This window comes from Lutra lutra, chromosome 1 (genome assembly GCF_902655055.1).
Source record: "Lutra lutra chromosome 1, mLutLut1.2, whole genome shotgun sequence".
In the NCBI taxonomy this organism is placed as follows: domain Eukaryota; kingdom Metazoa; phylum Chordata; class Mammalia; order Carnivora; family Mustelidae; genus Lutra; species Lutra lutra.
This window is the reverse complement of record NC_062278.1, coordinates 83,607,540-83,622,112: the sequence shown is the minus strand read 5'-3', so window position 1 is coordinate 83,622,112 and position 14,573 is coordinate 83,607,540. Positions and strand designations below refer to the sequence as shown.

The 14,573-nt window shown below is 40.9% G+C and overlaps 1 protein-coding gene across 7 annotated transcripts in view; it reads left to right on the top strand.

Annotated features, from left to right (window-relative positions):
- Nucleotides 1–14,573, top strand: part of VEPH1 (ventricular zone expressed PH domain containing 1) — a 254,978-nt gene that overhangs the window by 207,127 nt on the left and 33,278 nt on the right. For all 7 annotated transcript variants that reach the window (XR_007127157.1, XM_047728863.1, XM_047728862.1 and 4 more), the window contains one exon: nt 11,772–11,889. Coding sequence is in view for 6 of the 7 variants with exons in the window: in XM_047728863.1 (XP_047584819.1) it covers nt 11,772–11,889 (118 nt within the window). In the remaining variant the exon portion in view is untranslated. The remainder of the gene's footprint in view (nt 1–11,771; nt 11,890–14,573) is intronic.

Sequence of the window (14,573 nt, the reverse complement as noted above, 5' to 3'; positions counted from 1 at the left end):
AATGTACCAGAACCTAAAGTTCTTCCAGATGTATGCTTTCACTGATTTCTGGAAAATTGCTTTCCCATACCCTCTCACAGTACATTTGACCACTTTATAAGATCCAGAGGCCACTTTTCACTTTCACGGAATCCACATCATTGACTCATGCTGTCACTGTCATGAAAATAATGTTGTAAATATCCTCTCATCTTTCCATGCTATCTGGCTTATTTTTCCCCTAAGAGGCTTTGCAAGATATTTTTTTATATAGTTCTGCAAATTCCTGTTCCCATTAATGATTTAAAAAAAAAAACTGGAGAAATGTTCATTTCATCAGCTGTTTAAAAACATCATTTTTCCTCCAAGGGCTTCTACCCCTTGAATCATATGGTGTTTATCAGGAAAATCTTTCTTAGCATATCTTTATTATGGTTATATATCTTTCTCTCCATGTTCTTCTTTTTATTGAGGCATGATTTAGAGTTTTCTCAGAAGAATGTGACCCCTCTCATTTTCACCGAGAATTGGCCAACAGGGTCTCTGTCACCTTTCTTTCTTCACGGCACGATGTCAGTATTGATTTTTTTTTTTTTTAAGATTTTATTTATTTATTATTTATTTATTGACAGAGAGAGAGAGAGATCACAATTAGGCAGACAGGCAGGCAGAGAGAGAGGGGGAAGCAGGCTCCCCACTGAGCAAAAGCCTGATGTGGGGTTCGATCCCAGGACCCTGAGATCATGACCTGAACCGAAGGCAGAGGCTTAACCCACTGAGCCACCCAGGCGCCCCTCAATATTGATTCTTTTATTTTTTTTATTAATTTTTTTAAATTTTTTTATAAACATATAATGTATTTTTTTAAAGATTTTTATTTATTTATTTATTTATTTGACAGACAGAAATCACAAGTAGGCAGAGAGGCAGGCAGAGAAAGAGGAGGGGAGCAGGCCCCCCGCCGAGCCGAGAGCCCGATGCGGGGCTCGATCCCAGGACCCCAGGATCATGACCTGAGCCGAAGGCAGAGGCTTAACCCACTGAGCCACCCAGGCACCCCTCAATATTGATTCTTTTATTTTTTTTATTAATTTTTTAAAATTTTTTTATAAACATATAATGTATTTTTATCTCCAGGGGTACAGGTCTGTGAATCACCAGGTTCACACACTTCACAGCACTCACCATAGCACATACCATCCCCAATGTCCATAACACCACCCCCCTCTCCCGGCCCCCCTCCCTCCAGCAACCCTGTTTGTTTTGTGAGATTAAGAGTCACTTAAGGTTTGTCTCCCTCCCTATCCCATCTTCTTTCATTTATTCTTTTCCTACCCCCCAAACTCCCCACATTGCATCCCCACTTCCTCATATCAGGGAGATCATATGATAGTTATCTTTCTCCGATTGACTTATTTCGCTAAGCATAATACCCTCTAGTTCCATCCACGTCGTCGCAAATGGCAAGATTTCATTTCTTTTGATTGCTGCATAGTATTCCATTGTGTATATACACCACCTCTTCTTTATCCATTCATCTGTTGATGGACATCGAGGTTCTTTCCATAGTTTGGCTATTGTGGACATTGCTGCTATAAACGTTCAGGTGCCCCTTCGGATCACTACGTTTGTATCTTTAGGGTAAATACCCAGTAGTGCAATTGCTGGGTCAGAGGGTAGCTCTATTTTCAACTTTTTGAGGAACCTCCATGCTGTTTTCCAGAGTGGCTGCACCAGCTTGCATTCCCACCAACAGTGTAGGAGGGTTCCCCTTTTTCTGCATCCTCCCCAGCATCTGTCATTTCCTGACTTGTTAATTTTAGCCATTCTGACTGATGTGAGGTGGTATCTCATTGTGGTTTTGATTTGTATTTCTCTGATGCTGAGTGATGTGGAGCACTTTTTCATGTGTCTGTTGGCCATCTGGATGTCTTCTTTGCAGAAATGTCTGTTCATGTCCTCTGCCCATTTCTTGATTGGATTATTTGTTCTTTGGGTGTTGAGTTTGCTAAGCTCTTTATAGATTTTGGATACTAGCCCTTTATCTGATATGTCACTTGCAAATATCTTCTCCCATTTTGTCAGTTGTCTTTTGGTTTTGTTAACTGTTTCCTTTGCTGTGCAAAAGCTTTTGATCTTGATGAAATCCCAATAGTTCATTTTTGCCCTTGCTTCCCTTGCCTTTGGCGGTGTTCCAAGGAAGAAGTTGCTGCGGCTGAGGTCGAAGAGGTTGCTGCCTGTGTTCTCCTCAAGGATTTTGATGGATTCCTTTCTCACATTGAGGTCCTTCATCCATTTTGAGTCTATTTTCGTGTGTGGTGTAAGGAATGGTTCAGTTTCATTTTTCTGCATGTGGCTGTCCAATTTTCCCAACACCATTTATTGAACAGACTGTCTTTTTTCCATTGGACATTCCTTCCTGCTTTGTCAAAGATTAGTTGACCATAGAGTTGAGGGTCTATTTCTGGTCTCTCTATTCTGTTCCATGGATCTATGTGTCTGTTTTTGTGCCAGTACCATACTGCCTTGATGATGACAGCTTTGTAATAGAGCTTGAAGTCCGGAATTGTGATGCCACCAACTTTGGCTTTCTTTTTCAATATTCCTTTGGCTATTCAAGGTCTTTTCTGGTTCCATATAAATTTTAGGATTATTTGTTCCATTTCTTTGAAAAAAATGGATGGGATTTTGATAGGAATTGCATTAAATGTGTAGATTGCTTTAGGTAGCATAGACATTTTCACAATATTTATTCTTCCAATCCAGGAGCATGGAACATTTTTCCATTTCTTTGTGTCTTCCTCAATTTCTTTCATGAGTACTTTATAGTTTTCTGAGTAGAGATTCTTTGCCTCTTTGGTTAGGTTTATTCCTAGGTATCTTATGGTTTTGGGTGCAACTGTAAATGGGATTGACACCTTAATTTCTCTTTCTTCTGTCTTGTTGTTGGTGTAGAGAAATGCAACTGATTTCTGTGCATTGATTTTATATCCTGACACTTTACTGAATTCCTGTACAAGTTCTAGCAGATTTGGAGTGGAGCCTTTTGGGTTTTCCACATATAGTATCATATCATCTGCAAAAAGTGATAGTTTGACTTATTCTTTGCCGATTTGGATGCCTTTAATTTCTTTTTGTTGCCTAATTGCTGAGGCTAGGACTTCTAGTACTATGATGAATAGCGGTGGTGATAATGGACATCCCTGCCGTGTTCCTGACCTTAGAGGAAAAGCTTTCAGTTTTTCTCCATTGAGAATGATATTTGTGGTGGGTTTTTCATAGATGGCTTTGATGATATTGAGGTATGTGCCCTCTATCCCTACACTTTGAAGAGTTTTGATCAGGAAGGGATGTTGTACTTTGTCAAATGCTTTTTCAGCATCTATTGAGAGTATCATGTGGTTCTTGTTCTTTCTTTTATTATTGTATCACATTGATTGATTTGCGGATGTTGAACCAACTTTGCATCCCTGGAATAAATCACACTTGGTCGTGGTGAATATTCTTTTTAATGTACTGTTGGATCCTATTGGCTAGTATTTTGGTGAGAATTTTTGCATCTGTGTTCATCAAGGATATCGGTCTGTAATCCTCTTTTTTGATGGGATCCTTGTCTGTTTTTGGGATCAAGGTGATGCTGGCCTCATAAAATGAGTTTGGAAGTTTCCTTTCCATTTCTGTTTTTTGGAACAGTTTAGGAGAATAGGAATTAGTTCTTCTTTAAATGTTTGGTAGAATTCCCCTGGGAAGCCATCTGGCCCTGGGCTTTTGTTTGTTTGGAGATTTTTGATGACTGTTTCAATCTCCTTACTGGTTATAGGTCTGTTCAGGTTTTCTATTTCTTCCTGGTTCAGTTATGGTAGTTTATACATCTCCAGGAATGCATCCATTTCTTCCAGATTGTCGAATTTGTTGCCATAGAGTTGTTCATAATATGTTCTTATAATTTTTTTTATTTCTTTGGTGTTGGTTATGATCTCTCCTCTTTCGTTCATGATTTTATTTATTTGGGTTCTTTCTCTTTTCTTTTTGATAAGTCCGGCCGGGGGTTTATCAATCTTATTAATTCTTTCAACAAACCAGCTCCTAAATTCGTTGATTTGTTCTATTGTCTTTTTGGTTTCTATTTCATTGATTTCTGCTCTGATCTTTATGATTTCTATTCTCCTGCTGGGTTTAGGCTTTCTTTGTTGTTCTTTCTCTAGCTCCTTTAGGTGTAGGGTTAGGTTGTGTATTTGAGACCTTTCTTGTTTCTTGAGAAAGGCTTGTACCACTATATATTTTCCTCTCAGGACTGCCTTTGCTGTGTCCCACAGATTTTGAACAGTTGTGTTTTCGTTATCATTTGTTTCCATGAATTTTTTCAATTCTTCCTTAATTTCTTGGTTGACCCATCCATTCTTTAGAAAGATGCTGTTTAGTCTCCATGTATTTGGGTTCTTTTCAAATTTCCTCCTGTGATTGAGTTCTAGCTTCAGAGCATTGTGGTCTGAAAATATGCAGGGAATGATCCCAATCTTTTCATATTGGTTGAGACCTGATTTGTGACCCAGGATGTGATTTATTCTGGAGAATGTTCCATGTGCACTAGAGAAGAATGTGTATTCTGTTGCTTTGGGATGGAATGTTCTGAATATATCTGTGATGTCCCTCTGGTCCAGTGTGTCATTTAAGGGATTTATTTCCTTGTTGGTCTTTTGCTTGGATGATCTGTCCATTTCAGTGAGAGGCGTGTTAAAGTCCCCTACTATTATTGTATTATTGTCGATGTGTTTCTTTGATTTTGTTATTAATTGGTTTATATAGTTGGCTGCACCCATGTTAGGGGCATAGATATTTAAAATTGTTAGATCTTCTTGTTGTACAGACCCTTTGAGTATGATATAGTGTCCTTCCTCATCTCTTGTTATAGTCTTTGGCTTAAAGTCTAATTGATCTGATATAAAGATTGCCACCCCAGCCTTCTTCTGACGTCCATTAGAATGGTAAATTGTTTTCCACCCCCTTACTTTAAATCTGAAGGTTTCTTCAGGTCTAAAATGAGTTACTTGTAGGGAGCATATTGATGGGTTTTGTTTTTTTATCCATTCTGATACCCTGTGTCTTTTGATTGGGGCATTTAGCCCATTAACATTCAGGGTAACTATTGAGAGATATGCGTTTACTGCCATTGTATTGCCTATAAGGTGACTGTAACTGTATATTGTCTGTTCCTTTCTGATCTACTACTCTTAGGGTCTCTCTTTGCTTAGAGGACCCCTTTCAATATTTCCTATAGAGCTGGTTTGGTGTTTGCAAATTCTTTCAGTTTTTGTTTTCCTGTAAGCTTTTTATCTCTCCTACTATTTTCAATGATAGCCTAGCTGGATATAGTATTCTTGGCTGCATGTTTTTCTCGTTTAGTGCTCTGAATATATCATGCCAGTTCTTTCTGGCCTGCCAGGTCTCTTTGGATAGGTCTGCTGACAATCTAATATTTTTACCATTGTATGTTACAGACTTCTTTTCGCGGGCTGCTTTCAGGATTTTCTCTTTGTCACTAAGACTCGTAAATTTTACTATTAGATGATGTGGTGTGGACCTATTCTTATTGATTTTGAGGGGGGTTCTCTGAACCTCCTGGATTTTGATGTTTGTTCCCTTTGCCATATTAGAGAAATTCTCTACAATAATTCTCCAATATACCTTCTGCTCCCCTCTCTCTTTCTTCTTCTTCTGGAATCCCAATTATTCTAATGTTGTTTCATCTTATGGTGTCACTTATCTCTTGAATTCTCCCCTCATGGTCCAGTATTTGTTTGTCTCTCTTTTGCTAAGCTACTTTATTCTCTGTCATTTGGTCTTCTATATCACTAATTCTTTTTTCTGCCTCATTTATCCTAGCAGTAAGAGCCTCCATTTTTTATTGCACCTCATTAAAAGCTTTTTTAATTTCAACTTGGTTAGATTTTAGTTCTTTTATTTCTCCAGAAAGGGCTTTTATCTCTCCAGAGAGGGTTTCTCTAATATCTTCCATTCCTTTTTCGAGCCCGGCTAGAACCTTGAGAATTGTCATTCTGAACTCTAGATCTGACATATTACCAATGTCTGTATTGATTAGGTCCCTAGCCTTCAGTATTGCCTCTTGTTCTTTCTTTTGTGGTGAGTTTTTCTGCCTTGTCATTTTGTCCAGATAAGAATATATGAAAGAGCAAATAAAATTCTAAAAGGGTGGCAAAGACCCCAGGAAAATGTGCTTTAACCAAATCAGAAGAGACCCCAAATCATGGGTGGGAGAAAGGGGATAAAAAGAAGTTTAGAAAAAAAATTAAAAAAAAAAAGAAAACAAATTTTAAAAAATATAAAAAAGAAAAATATATATATTAGACTGGTGACTAGAACAGGGTCACCCACTTAATTTTGGGAGTTTTGGTCTCTTAGAAGAAACTTCTTCCCAAAATTTTAAAGAATGAAAAACATAGGGGCGCCTGGGTGGCTCAGTGGGTTGGGCCGCTGCCTTCGGCTCAGGTCATGATCCCAGGTCCTGGGTTCGAGCCCCACATCGGGCTTTCTGCTCAGCGGGAAGCCTGCTTCCTCCTCTCTCTCTCTGCCTGCCTCTCTGCCTACTTGTGATTTCTCTCTGTCAAATAAATAAATAAAATCTTTAAAAAAAAAAAAGAATGAAAAACATATATAAGGGTAAACACAATGAAGGGATGGAATATGCCTATAAAGATGAAAAAAAATTTTTTTTAATATTTCTAAAAAAGGAGTTGATAAAGTAAGTTGGTTGGGAGAATAAAGAAAAAGAATGTGGAGAGATTTTGCTCAGGCTGGAGACTAGAACAAGCCCGGAGCTAGATTTAGGGCATATTTTGATCTATTAGGAGAAGTTGTACCCCAAATTTTTTAGAAGAAAAAACCCTACGTGTATATAAAAAATAAAGTTAGATACAATGAAGGATAAAATATGACTATAATAATGAAGTTTCAAAGAAGATTATTATTTTTTTTTATGAAAGGTATTGTTAAGGTAAACTAGTTAAAAAACGTTAAAAGAGGAAAGGGTAAAAGTTAAAAAAATTTAGAAGAAGAAAAAAAATAAAATTAAAAAAAAAATTAACTGCAAGACTAAGGAATCGTGGGGAGAAAGCCATGAATTCCATGTTTTGCTTTCTCCTCCTCTGGAATTCTGCTGTTCTCCTTGGTACGTGAACTTGGTCCTGGCTGGGTTTCTTGTTGATCTTCTGTGGGAGGGGCCTGTTGTAGCGATTCTCAAGTGTCTTTGCCCCAGGCGGAATTGCACCGCCCTTACCAGGGGCCGGGCTGAGTAATATGCTTGGGTTTGCTTTTGGGAGCTTTTGTTCCCTGAGTGCTTTCTGTAGAGTTCCAGAGGACAGGAATGAAAATGGCGGCCTCCCAGTCTCCGGCCCAGAGGAGCCGAGAGCTCGGGGCCCCACTCCTCAGTGCGCCCTCAGAGAACAGCGCTCAATCACTCTGTCTCCCTGGTCTCCTGCCGCGCTCCAAGCTCACCCAGCCTGCAACTGGTTAAAGGTAACCCCAAGCTTAGAGCTCACTCCTCGGCTCTGTCTCTGTAGCCAGCTTCCCCGCTCTAATACCTGTAAGCTCTGCGACACTCAGACACCCCCGATCCTTCTTTGACCCCGCGCAACCTGGGGCCACGCTGACCCCACATGGGCTTCACCCCAGTTTAGCCTCTGGAGCGATGTCCCTCAGCGGAACGACTTTAAAAGTCCTGATTTTGTGTTCCATTGCTCTGCCGCTTACCGGGAGCCGGCCCCTCCCGCTGCGGTCTATTTTCCCGTCGCTTTGGATTCACTTCTCCGCCGGTCCTACCTTTCAGAAAGTGGTCGATTTTCTGTTTCTAGAATTGTTGCTGTTCTTCTCTTCGGTCTCCTGTTGGATTTGTAGGTGTTCGCAATGGATTGATAAGCTATCTAGCTGATCTCCTGCTACCTGATGCAGTCTCAGCCTGCTACTCCGCCATCTTGACTCCTCTTCCTCCTCAGTATTGATTCTTAATGCTGCATAACAAATTACCAAAACCTAGCAACTTAAAACAATATCTGTTATCTCACAGTTTCCTTGGGTCAAGAATCTGCTTATGACTTAACCAGGTCTTCTGTTCAAGGTCTCCCTAGGCTGCAAAATCAAGATATTGGTTTGGCTATGGTCTCATTTGGAGATTTGAATGGGAAGGGTCTGATTCCAAAAGTGCTTAGGTTGTTGGCAGTTACTATTTATTTGGGGTGGTAAGACTGTAAAGACCTGGGACTCGTACTGACTATTGGCTGAAGGCAGCCTTTATGTCCTAGAGGAAACCCACAGTTACCTGCCAGGTGTAACTCTCCACAGGTGTTTCACAACATGGCAGCTTGCTTCCACAAGGCCAGCAGAAGAGTCTCCCAATTGCATCTGCTAACAATATAGGGGTGTGTGTGTGTGTGTGTGTGTGTGTGGTGTGTATGCATATGTGAGCAGTGTATATGGTGCATGTGTGTGTGTACACATAGTAATGTAAACATAGGGGGCGCCTGGGTGGCTCAGTGAGTTAAAGCCTTTGCCTTCGGCTCAGGTCGTGATCTCAGGGTCCTGGGATCGAGCCCCACATTGGGCTCTCTGCCCACCAGGGAGCCTGCTTCCCTTTCTCTCTCTCTCTGCCTGCCTCTCTGCCTACTTGTGATCTCTGTCAAATAAATAAAATCTTAAAAAAATAATAATGTAAACATGAGATTGGTATCTTACCATCTTTGCCATTTTCTCAGAAGCAAGTTATAGGTCTCTTCCACACGTAAGGGAAAGGGATTAGATGAGGGGAAGAATACCAGGAGAGGGGAATTATTGGGGGCAGTGGAGGGGGTCACACTAGGGTCTGTCCACCATAATCGCATTGAACTAGAATACTCAGAGAGGGACTATACTTAGATATGCATGCTTTTTATTGTTCTTCTGGAATCTAGTTGTTTTAAAAGAAGCTTATAATTCTTTTAACAAAACTATTTTAGTTCCCTCGTATTTAATAAAAAAAAAAAAAAAAAAAAAAAGAGCCGTATAAGCGATCTTGGGCAAGGCCTGGGAAGCTATAGGACCCAGAAGGGTAAAGAAGTTAAGAGAGAGAAATAATGACATCAAGCACAGTCAGGAAACCGAAACTCCAAAAACTTAGGTATTACTGGTTGATGGGTTTTGTTTGCTTATTTTGTGATTGATTCTGCTTTGATTTTCCAACAATATTTGGAACTACATGTATTTCATCTGTCTATATCCAAAGTTGGCTGTTACAGCTGATTTCAACAGTTCATAGAATTACCATCCACCTTCTTCAGTCAATTCCCTTAGCACAACACCTAATCCTCTGAAGAAGTAAGTCTGCTTTTGACTTCAGCACTTGAATACTGGAATGTAGCTCACCATCTGTCCTAAACTTTTCAAGTAACCTTTTGCCAAGACAAATGCGGATTATAAGCAAACAACCTGGGACATTTCTGGTCTCTGAACAGGAAAAATAAAGGAACCCTTACGTATTATTTTAAGTACTTTGTTTGTTAGCGGTGTTTGTGGTGCATGAGAAATTGATCCCTAGTTGTGTGAGAAATAGAGAAGTGATCTGCATGCCAATGGCCAAGCATAGACTTCAGAGACTTAGCAGTTTTGAAACTGATATTTATGAACATCTGCTTTTTCCCCATAAATTTTAATATAGATTTCATCCTTTGAAACCTGCAAAACTCCCAGGTGCTTCTTCAGCCTTTATCTTGGGAACATGATTTAAAAAAAAAAAAAAAAAAGTATTAAACTTTAGCAACTGAAAATGCTGTATTCAGCATGTTGAGCCTCCAAGATGTCCAATCCCAGAACACAAGCCATAATGGTCTTAATAAAGAGTGCTGAAAAGTATTTATTTCTAGTCCCAGTTTATGCCTTTCTTTATTCTACAAATATTTATTTAATGCTTGCTTATGTGATAGGCATTTTTAGTGCTGAGATCATAATAGCCATTATAACAGAGAAAATCCCTGCCTTCATTGTGTTTATGTTCCAGTGAATATAAATGTGCTCTTAAATAATCCCCTTTAAATGTTCATAATACTTTCACATAGGTCATTGGAAAACTTTACATTGGGCTTGCAAGCCATTGCTGTGAATCCATTCCTAATGCTGGACTAGATTCTCGGACTACAACTTTGAACAAAGTGGATGTTCATTCTCCCAAGGAGCTTAGAGTTTGGCATATTTCTCACCTCTGTCAAGAAATGCAGACCTGGGGGGCGCCTGGGTGGCTCAGTGGGTTAAAGCCTCTGCCTTCGGCTCAGGTCATGATCCCAGGGTCCTGGGATCGAGCCCCACATTGGGCTCTCTGCTCAGTAGGGAGCCTGCTTCCTCCTCTCTCTCTGCCTGCCTCTCTGCCTGCTTGTGATCTCTCTCTCTGTCAGATAAATAAATAAAAAATCTTAAAAAAAAAAAAAAGAGGGGCACCTGGGTGGCTCAGTGGGTTAAAGCCTCTGCCTTCGCTCGGGTCATGATCCCAGGGTCCTGGGATCGAGCCCCGCATCGGGCTCTCTGCTTGGCAGGGAGCCTGCTTCCTCCTCTCTCTCTGCCTGCTTCTCTGCCTACCTCTGATCTCTCTCTAAAAAAAAAAAAAAAAAAAGAAAAGAAATGCAGACCTGGGAAACAGGAACTTTGGAGTAGAAACTAGGAAGCCACTTGCCCATTCTCTATTTTAGATCCATCAGAAGCAGCACACACAGAGCCTCCATCCCTGGGGCTCTCGGGCTTACGCTGTTACTCTGGGTAGAAGATCACAGCGTGTGGACCAGAGGAAAGGGAATAAAATCTCAACTTAACAGAGGACAAACATGTCCATCAACTGGGCATGTGTAAGGCTAGCTGGCAAAGACATTAAATCCCTCTTAGGAAAGCAAGCTTTTAAGAGTGCAGTTCTGACCACCCCGTAGCAGAGGCTACAAGTCATTTACATAATAGGAAAGCCTCAGGAGGACAGTAGAGCTATTTAATTTGGTTAGGCTAATCGTATTCCATCCATTTGCAGTGTAATGGAACCTCTCTCCTCTGCCTCTTAAGTAGGAATGCATTGGCACAATGACACGGGGCACATAAGACAAGGACAGTCTTCTTGGTGCATCAATTCAATTCAGCTATTGGGAGGGGGAAAATTAATTTACTGATAAGTAGTTTAAGACATTATTTTCCATTAAAATCAATACAGCCATATCATGGAATATAATGCAAGATTTGCATATAATCTTAAGATAAAAGGTAGAACTGAAACAGTGCCAGAGCCAAGGGCTGAGGGATTAAACCCTCTCCCACACATTTCCCATCAGCCCCCTGCAAAGCTAGCCTAACAAAAATAATTTTTTGAGATGGATACTCAATTCTCAACTTTACGCAAACTGTACATAAAAGACAAACTCCCCCGTAGCATTCCTTTCAACCACATTGCCACATAGCTCCCCCTCCTTTTTATCCCTCTAATGTCTGGAGCAGACATTAGATGCAAGAAAATGCTGGGCCACTTCAGGCCTCACCCCCAACCCTGAGGCCCAAGCTCACTGCCCTCCACATTGCAGAGAACTCCCTTGGAAGGGCTTGCGATGGCTGCGGTCGTGCAGGATGGGCCAGTAGAGGTTTTCTCACTGCTCCTTCCTTGTCCTTAGCACCAAGTCTGAGCACTGGCCACCCTACTCCCATGTCCCTTCTTTAAGTCCCAGAATGCTACTTAGCAGGCAGATCAGCTTATGGGTTCTTTGTGCTTTGTGTTCCTGGAACAGGATCTGGACCAGGTACAGCTCCATCTGGAAGAAGTGAGATTCTTTGATGTATTTGGCTTCAGCGAAGCGGCAGGAGCGTGGCAATGCTTCATGTGCAACAATCCCGAGAAAGCGACCGGTGAGAGACCTCTCCCGTCCACTTGCTGCTCAGAATCGCTCGTGCCCCTGGGATTCACAGAGACCTCTGAGCCCTGCATTTCTCATTGGCCTTCGTCTCACATCCTATGTTGTAATAATACACAGAGGGGTGCCTGATCGCCTCTGCCTTGTGCTGGGAAAGGTATCTCACCAAAGTGGGAGTGAGAGAAAGGGAAGATGTGGAAAGGTAAAGACACATAAGCCAGAAACAAGCAAGAGAAGCGACACCTAACCTGTATGTAGTTATCAAGGAAGCTGTACAGACTGTTTTGCCCTGAAAGCATTCATATCAGCCCAGGTGACCCGAGGGTTAGAGAAAAACAACCAAACTCTCAAAAGCCCCGAAGGAAGGAGATCAGACTGAGGGAGTGAATGCAGGCACCAACCCTGTCATCTCGAGGTCATCCCTCACACTCCTGTTTCGTGATGGAGCTACATAAAAAGTGAAACTTTTGAAGAGTGAGGATTTGAGGAATACCTTCATAGCTGTTCTTTGCCCTCTCACTCCCTTTCTGCTGCCCAAGGAATTTGGTCTACTGACCTTGCCTAAAAGTAACAATTATTAGTGAATATGAGCCCAGCCCTTGCTAAATGTGTTAGGTATAGTTCATTAACATTTACAATGATCTTATCAGGTTGGTACTAACATTATCTCCATTTCACTGATGGGGAAACTGAGGCACAGAGCAATTTGATTAACTGAGGTCACACAGGTAATAAATGAACAATAGTAGGATTTGAACCCAAGCTGACTCCAGGGGCCATGGTTAACATTCCACCGCTCTGCCTCCTCATTACGCATGTCCCAATAGGACCAGTGGAATTAGGTCGGTAATATGTCTGTCTTCAGAAAGTTATGCTGTCCTTGGAAATGGACTATTTCATCACTCACTTGCCTTCTGAGAGGACCCAGACTTCTCAACACGGACACTGCTCACGAACTGCAGTTTCAACTAAGAGAACAGTGTTCAAACCCCGTTGAAAATCCACTTTGTAGGTGATCCATTCTCTAGAGAGCCACGGGTGACAACCCCCCCCACATACAGCCCTTATATCCGTAACCTCCATTTTAGGATTTGGGGACCTCTTAAAGATTATCCATTGTGGCAAGTCTGTTCTCTTGCTAACTGCTGAGAAGGTAAGGCTGAATGGAAAAAAAGTGTCTTTATTTGGCCAGATGGGGATGAGAGGGGCTCTGAGAGGGACCAATTAAAAGGTCTTCCCCCAAAGAAAAGGTTGTGGCTGGAGGAAGCTGGCAGTGAAGGATGGCGGCCCCTGTGAGGCACAGATTGTTGGCCCATTACAGAGTCTGTGTTGAGCTGATGCCAGAGTGAACACCCCAATTTTAATAAGTTAATTTGGGCAAATAAGAAATTGGGGAATTGAAAGTCTCCATTATAAAACTTTCTAATTAAACCTGACTTCACCTATGAAAAAGACAGGGCGTAAAAGAAACTTTATTTGAGAACATGGTGAAGTAAGGCACTTATCTTAGGTGGCTCTGAGAGACTCTTAAGAATTCTCATTCCAAGTCAGCTGAGTCCTTAGTTCAATAAACATTTCAGCATTTCTGGCCAATGGAGGCCTCCAAGAAGGGTCTGGAAGTTAGAAACACAAAGTGTTCCTTTAATATATGTTTTCTCAAATTCGCTGCCATACACTTGAAAAGGACATTTTGCAATTTACTCTTTCTTACTTGTGTTTCTCCCCGTTAAATAAAGACTGAGAATACACAGCAATAAAGACTCAAACAAAGCCAAATATTTTATAATAGAACATATTGAATCAAAATGTTTGGCCCCAAAAACTTCCGTGTGGTTACATTTCTTTGCTCATTTCCTTTTGCTACATAAAAGGGGATGCAAGCCTGCAAGAAATCTTATTTTAAACTATAATTTTCACCAAGAACTCCCGATTCCCTGAAAAATTTATGTAGGTTGTTGATCTCATCTTGTTTTGATATAAGGGTATAGGTTATACATTTCATATATATGAAAGGTCTGACATAATACCGCTAACACATTATTCATGGAGATGATGGCTGCCTTCATGTTCTTCAATTGTGAGTTTAAATATGGTCAAGGAATAACTAGGAATAAATATTTTATTGTTTGGTTACACACAGCAAGCATAGTACCTGCATCCCACTGTTCATTTATGTAAGTATGTGTGTTGCCTTGGTCGAATGTCTTCTACAGGCTGTGACTTGGGACAAAATATGAGTAAGGTGCAAAATCTCCACTCTGAAAGGATTCAGAATCCAGTTAGGGTCAGCCAGTATATATGGAAAAGTCTAGCAAACACCCTAATATGTTTATGGCACGCAATGAATACTTGCTGAGTGAGTGAATGAATGAATAATATTTGGGAATGGCAACATCAGATACACCTCGAGTGTTAAAATAAGATGTTTCAAAACTGTGGTTATGTGTTAATCAAATCAAATATATCACTATACCATACCCAGTGCATTGTGAATCTAGTAAATGGAGGTTGGTGCTTCTTTCCTCCTTGAGAGAAGTCAGTAGATATAAAACAAGTGGCCCACTTCCCTAATGTAGCACCTGACATACTGTGCCTGAGTCCTGTTACCATTCTGGGTTTTAATCGGTGCCCCTGAAGGATCCAGATGCCCCTCACAAGGTTTAGCCTCAGAGAGGATGG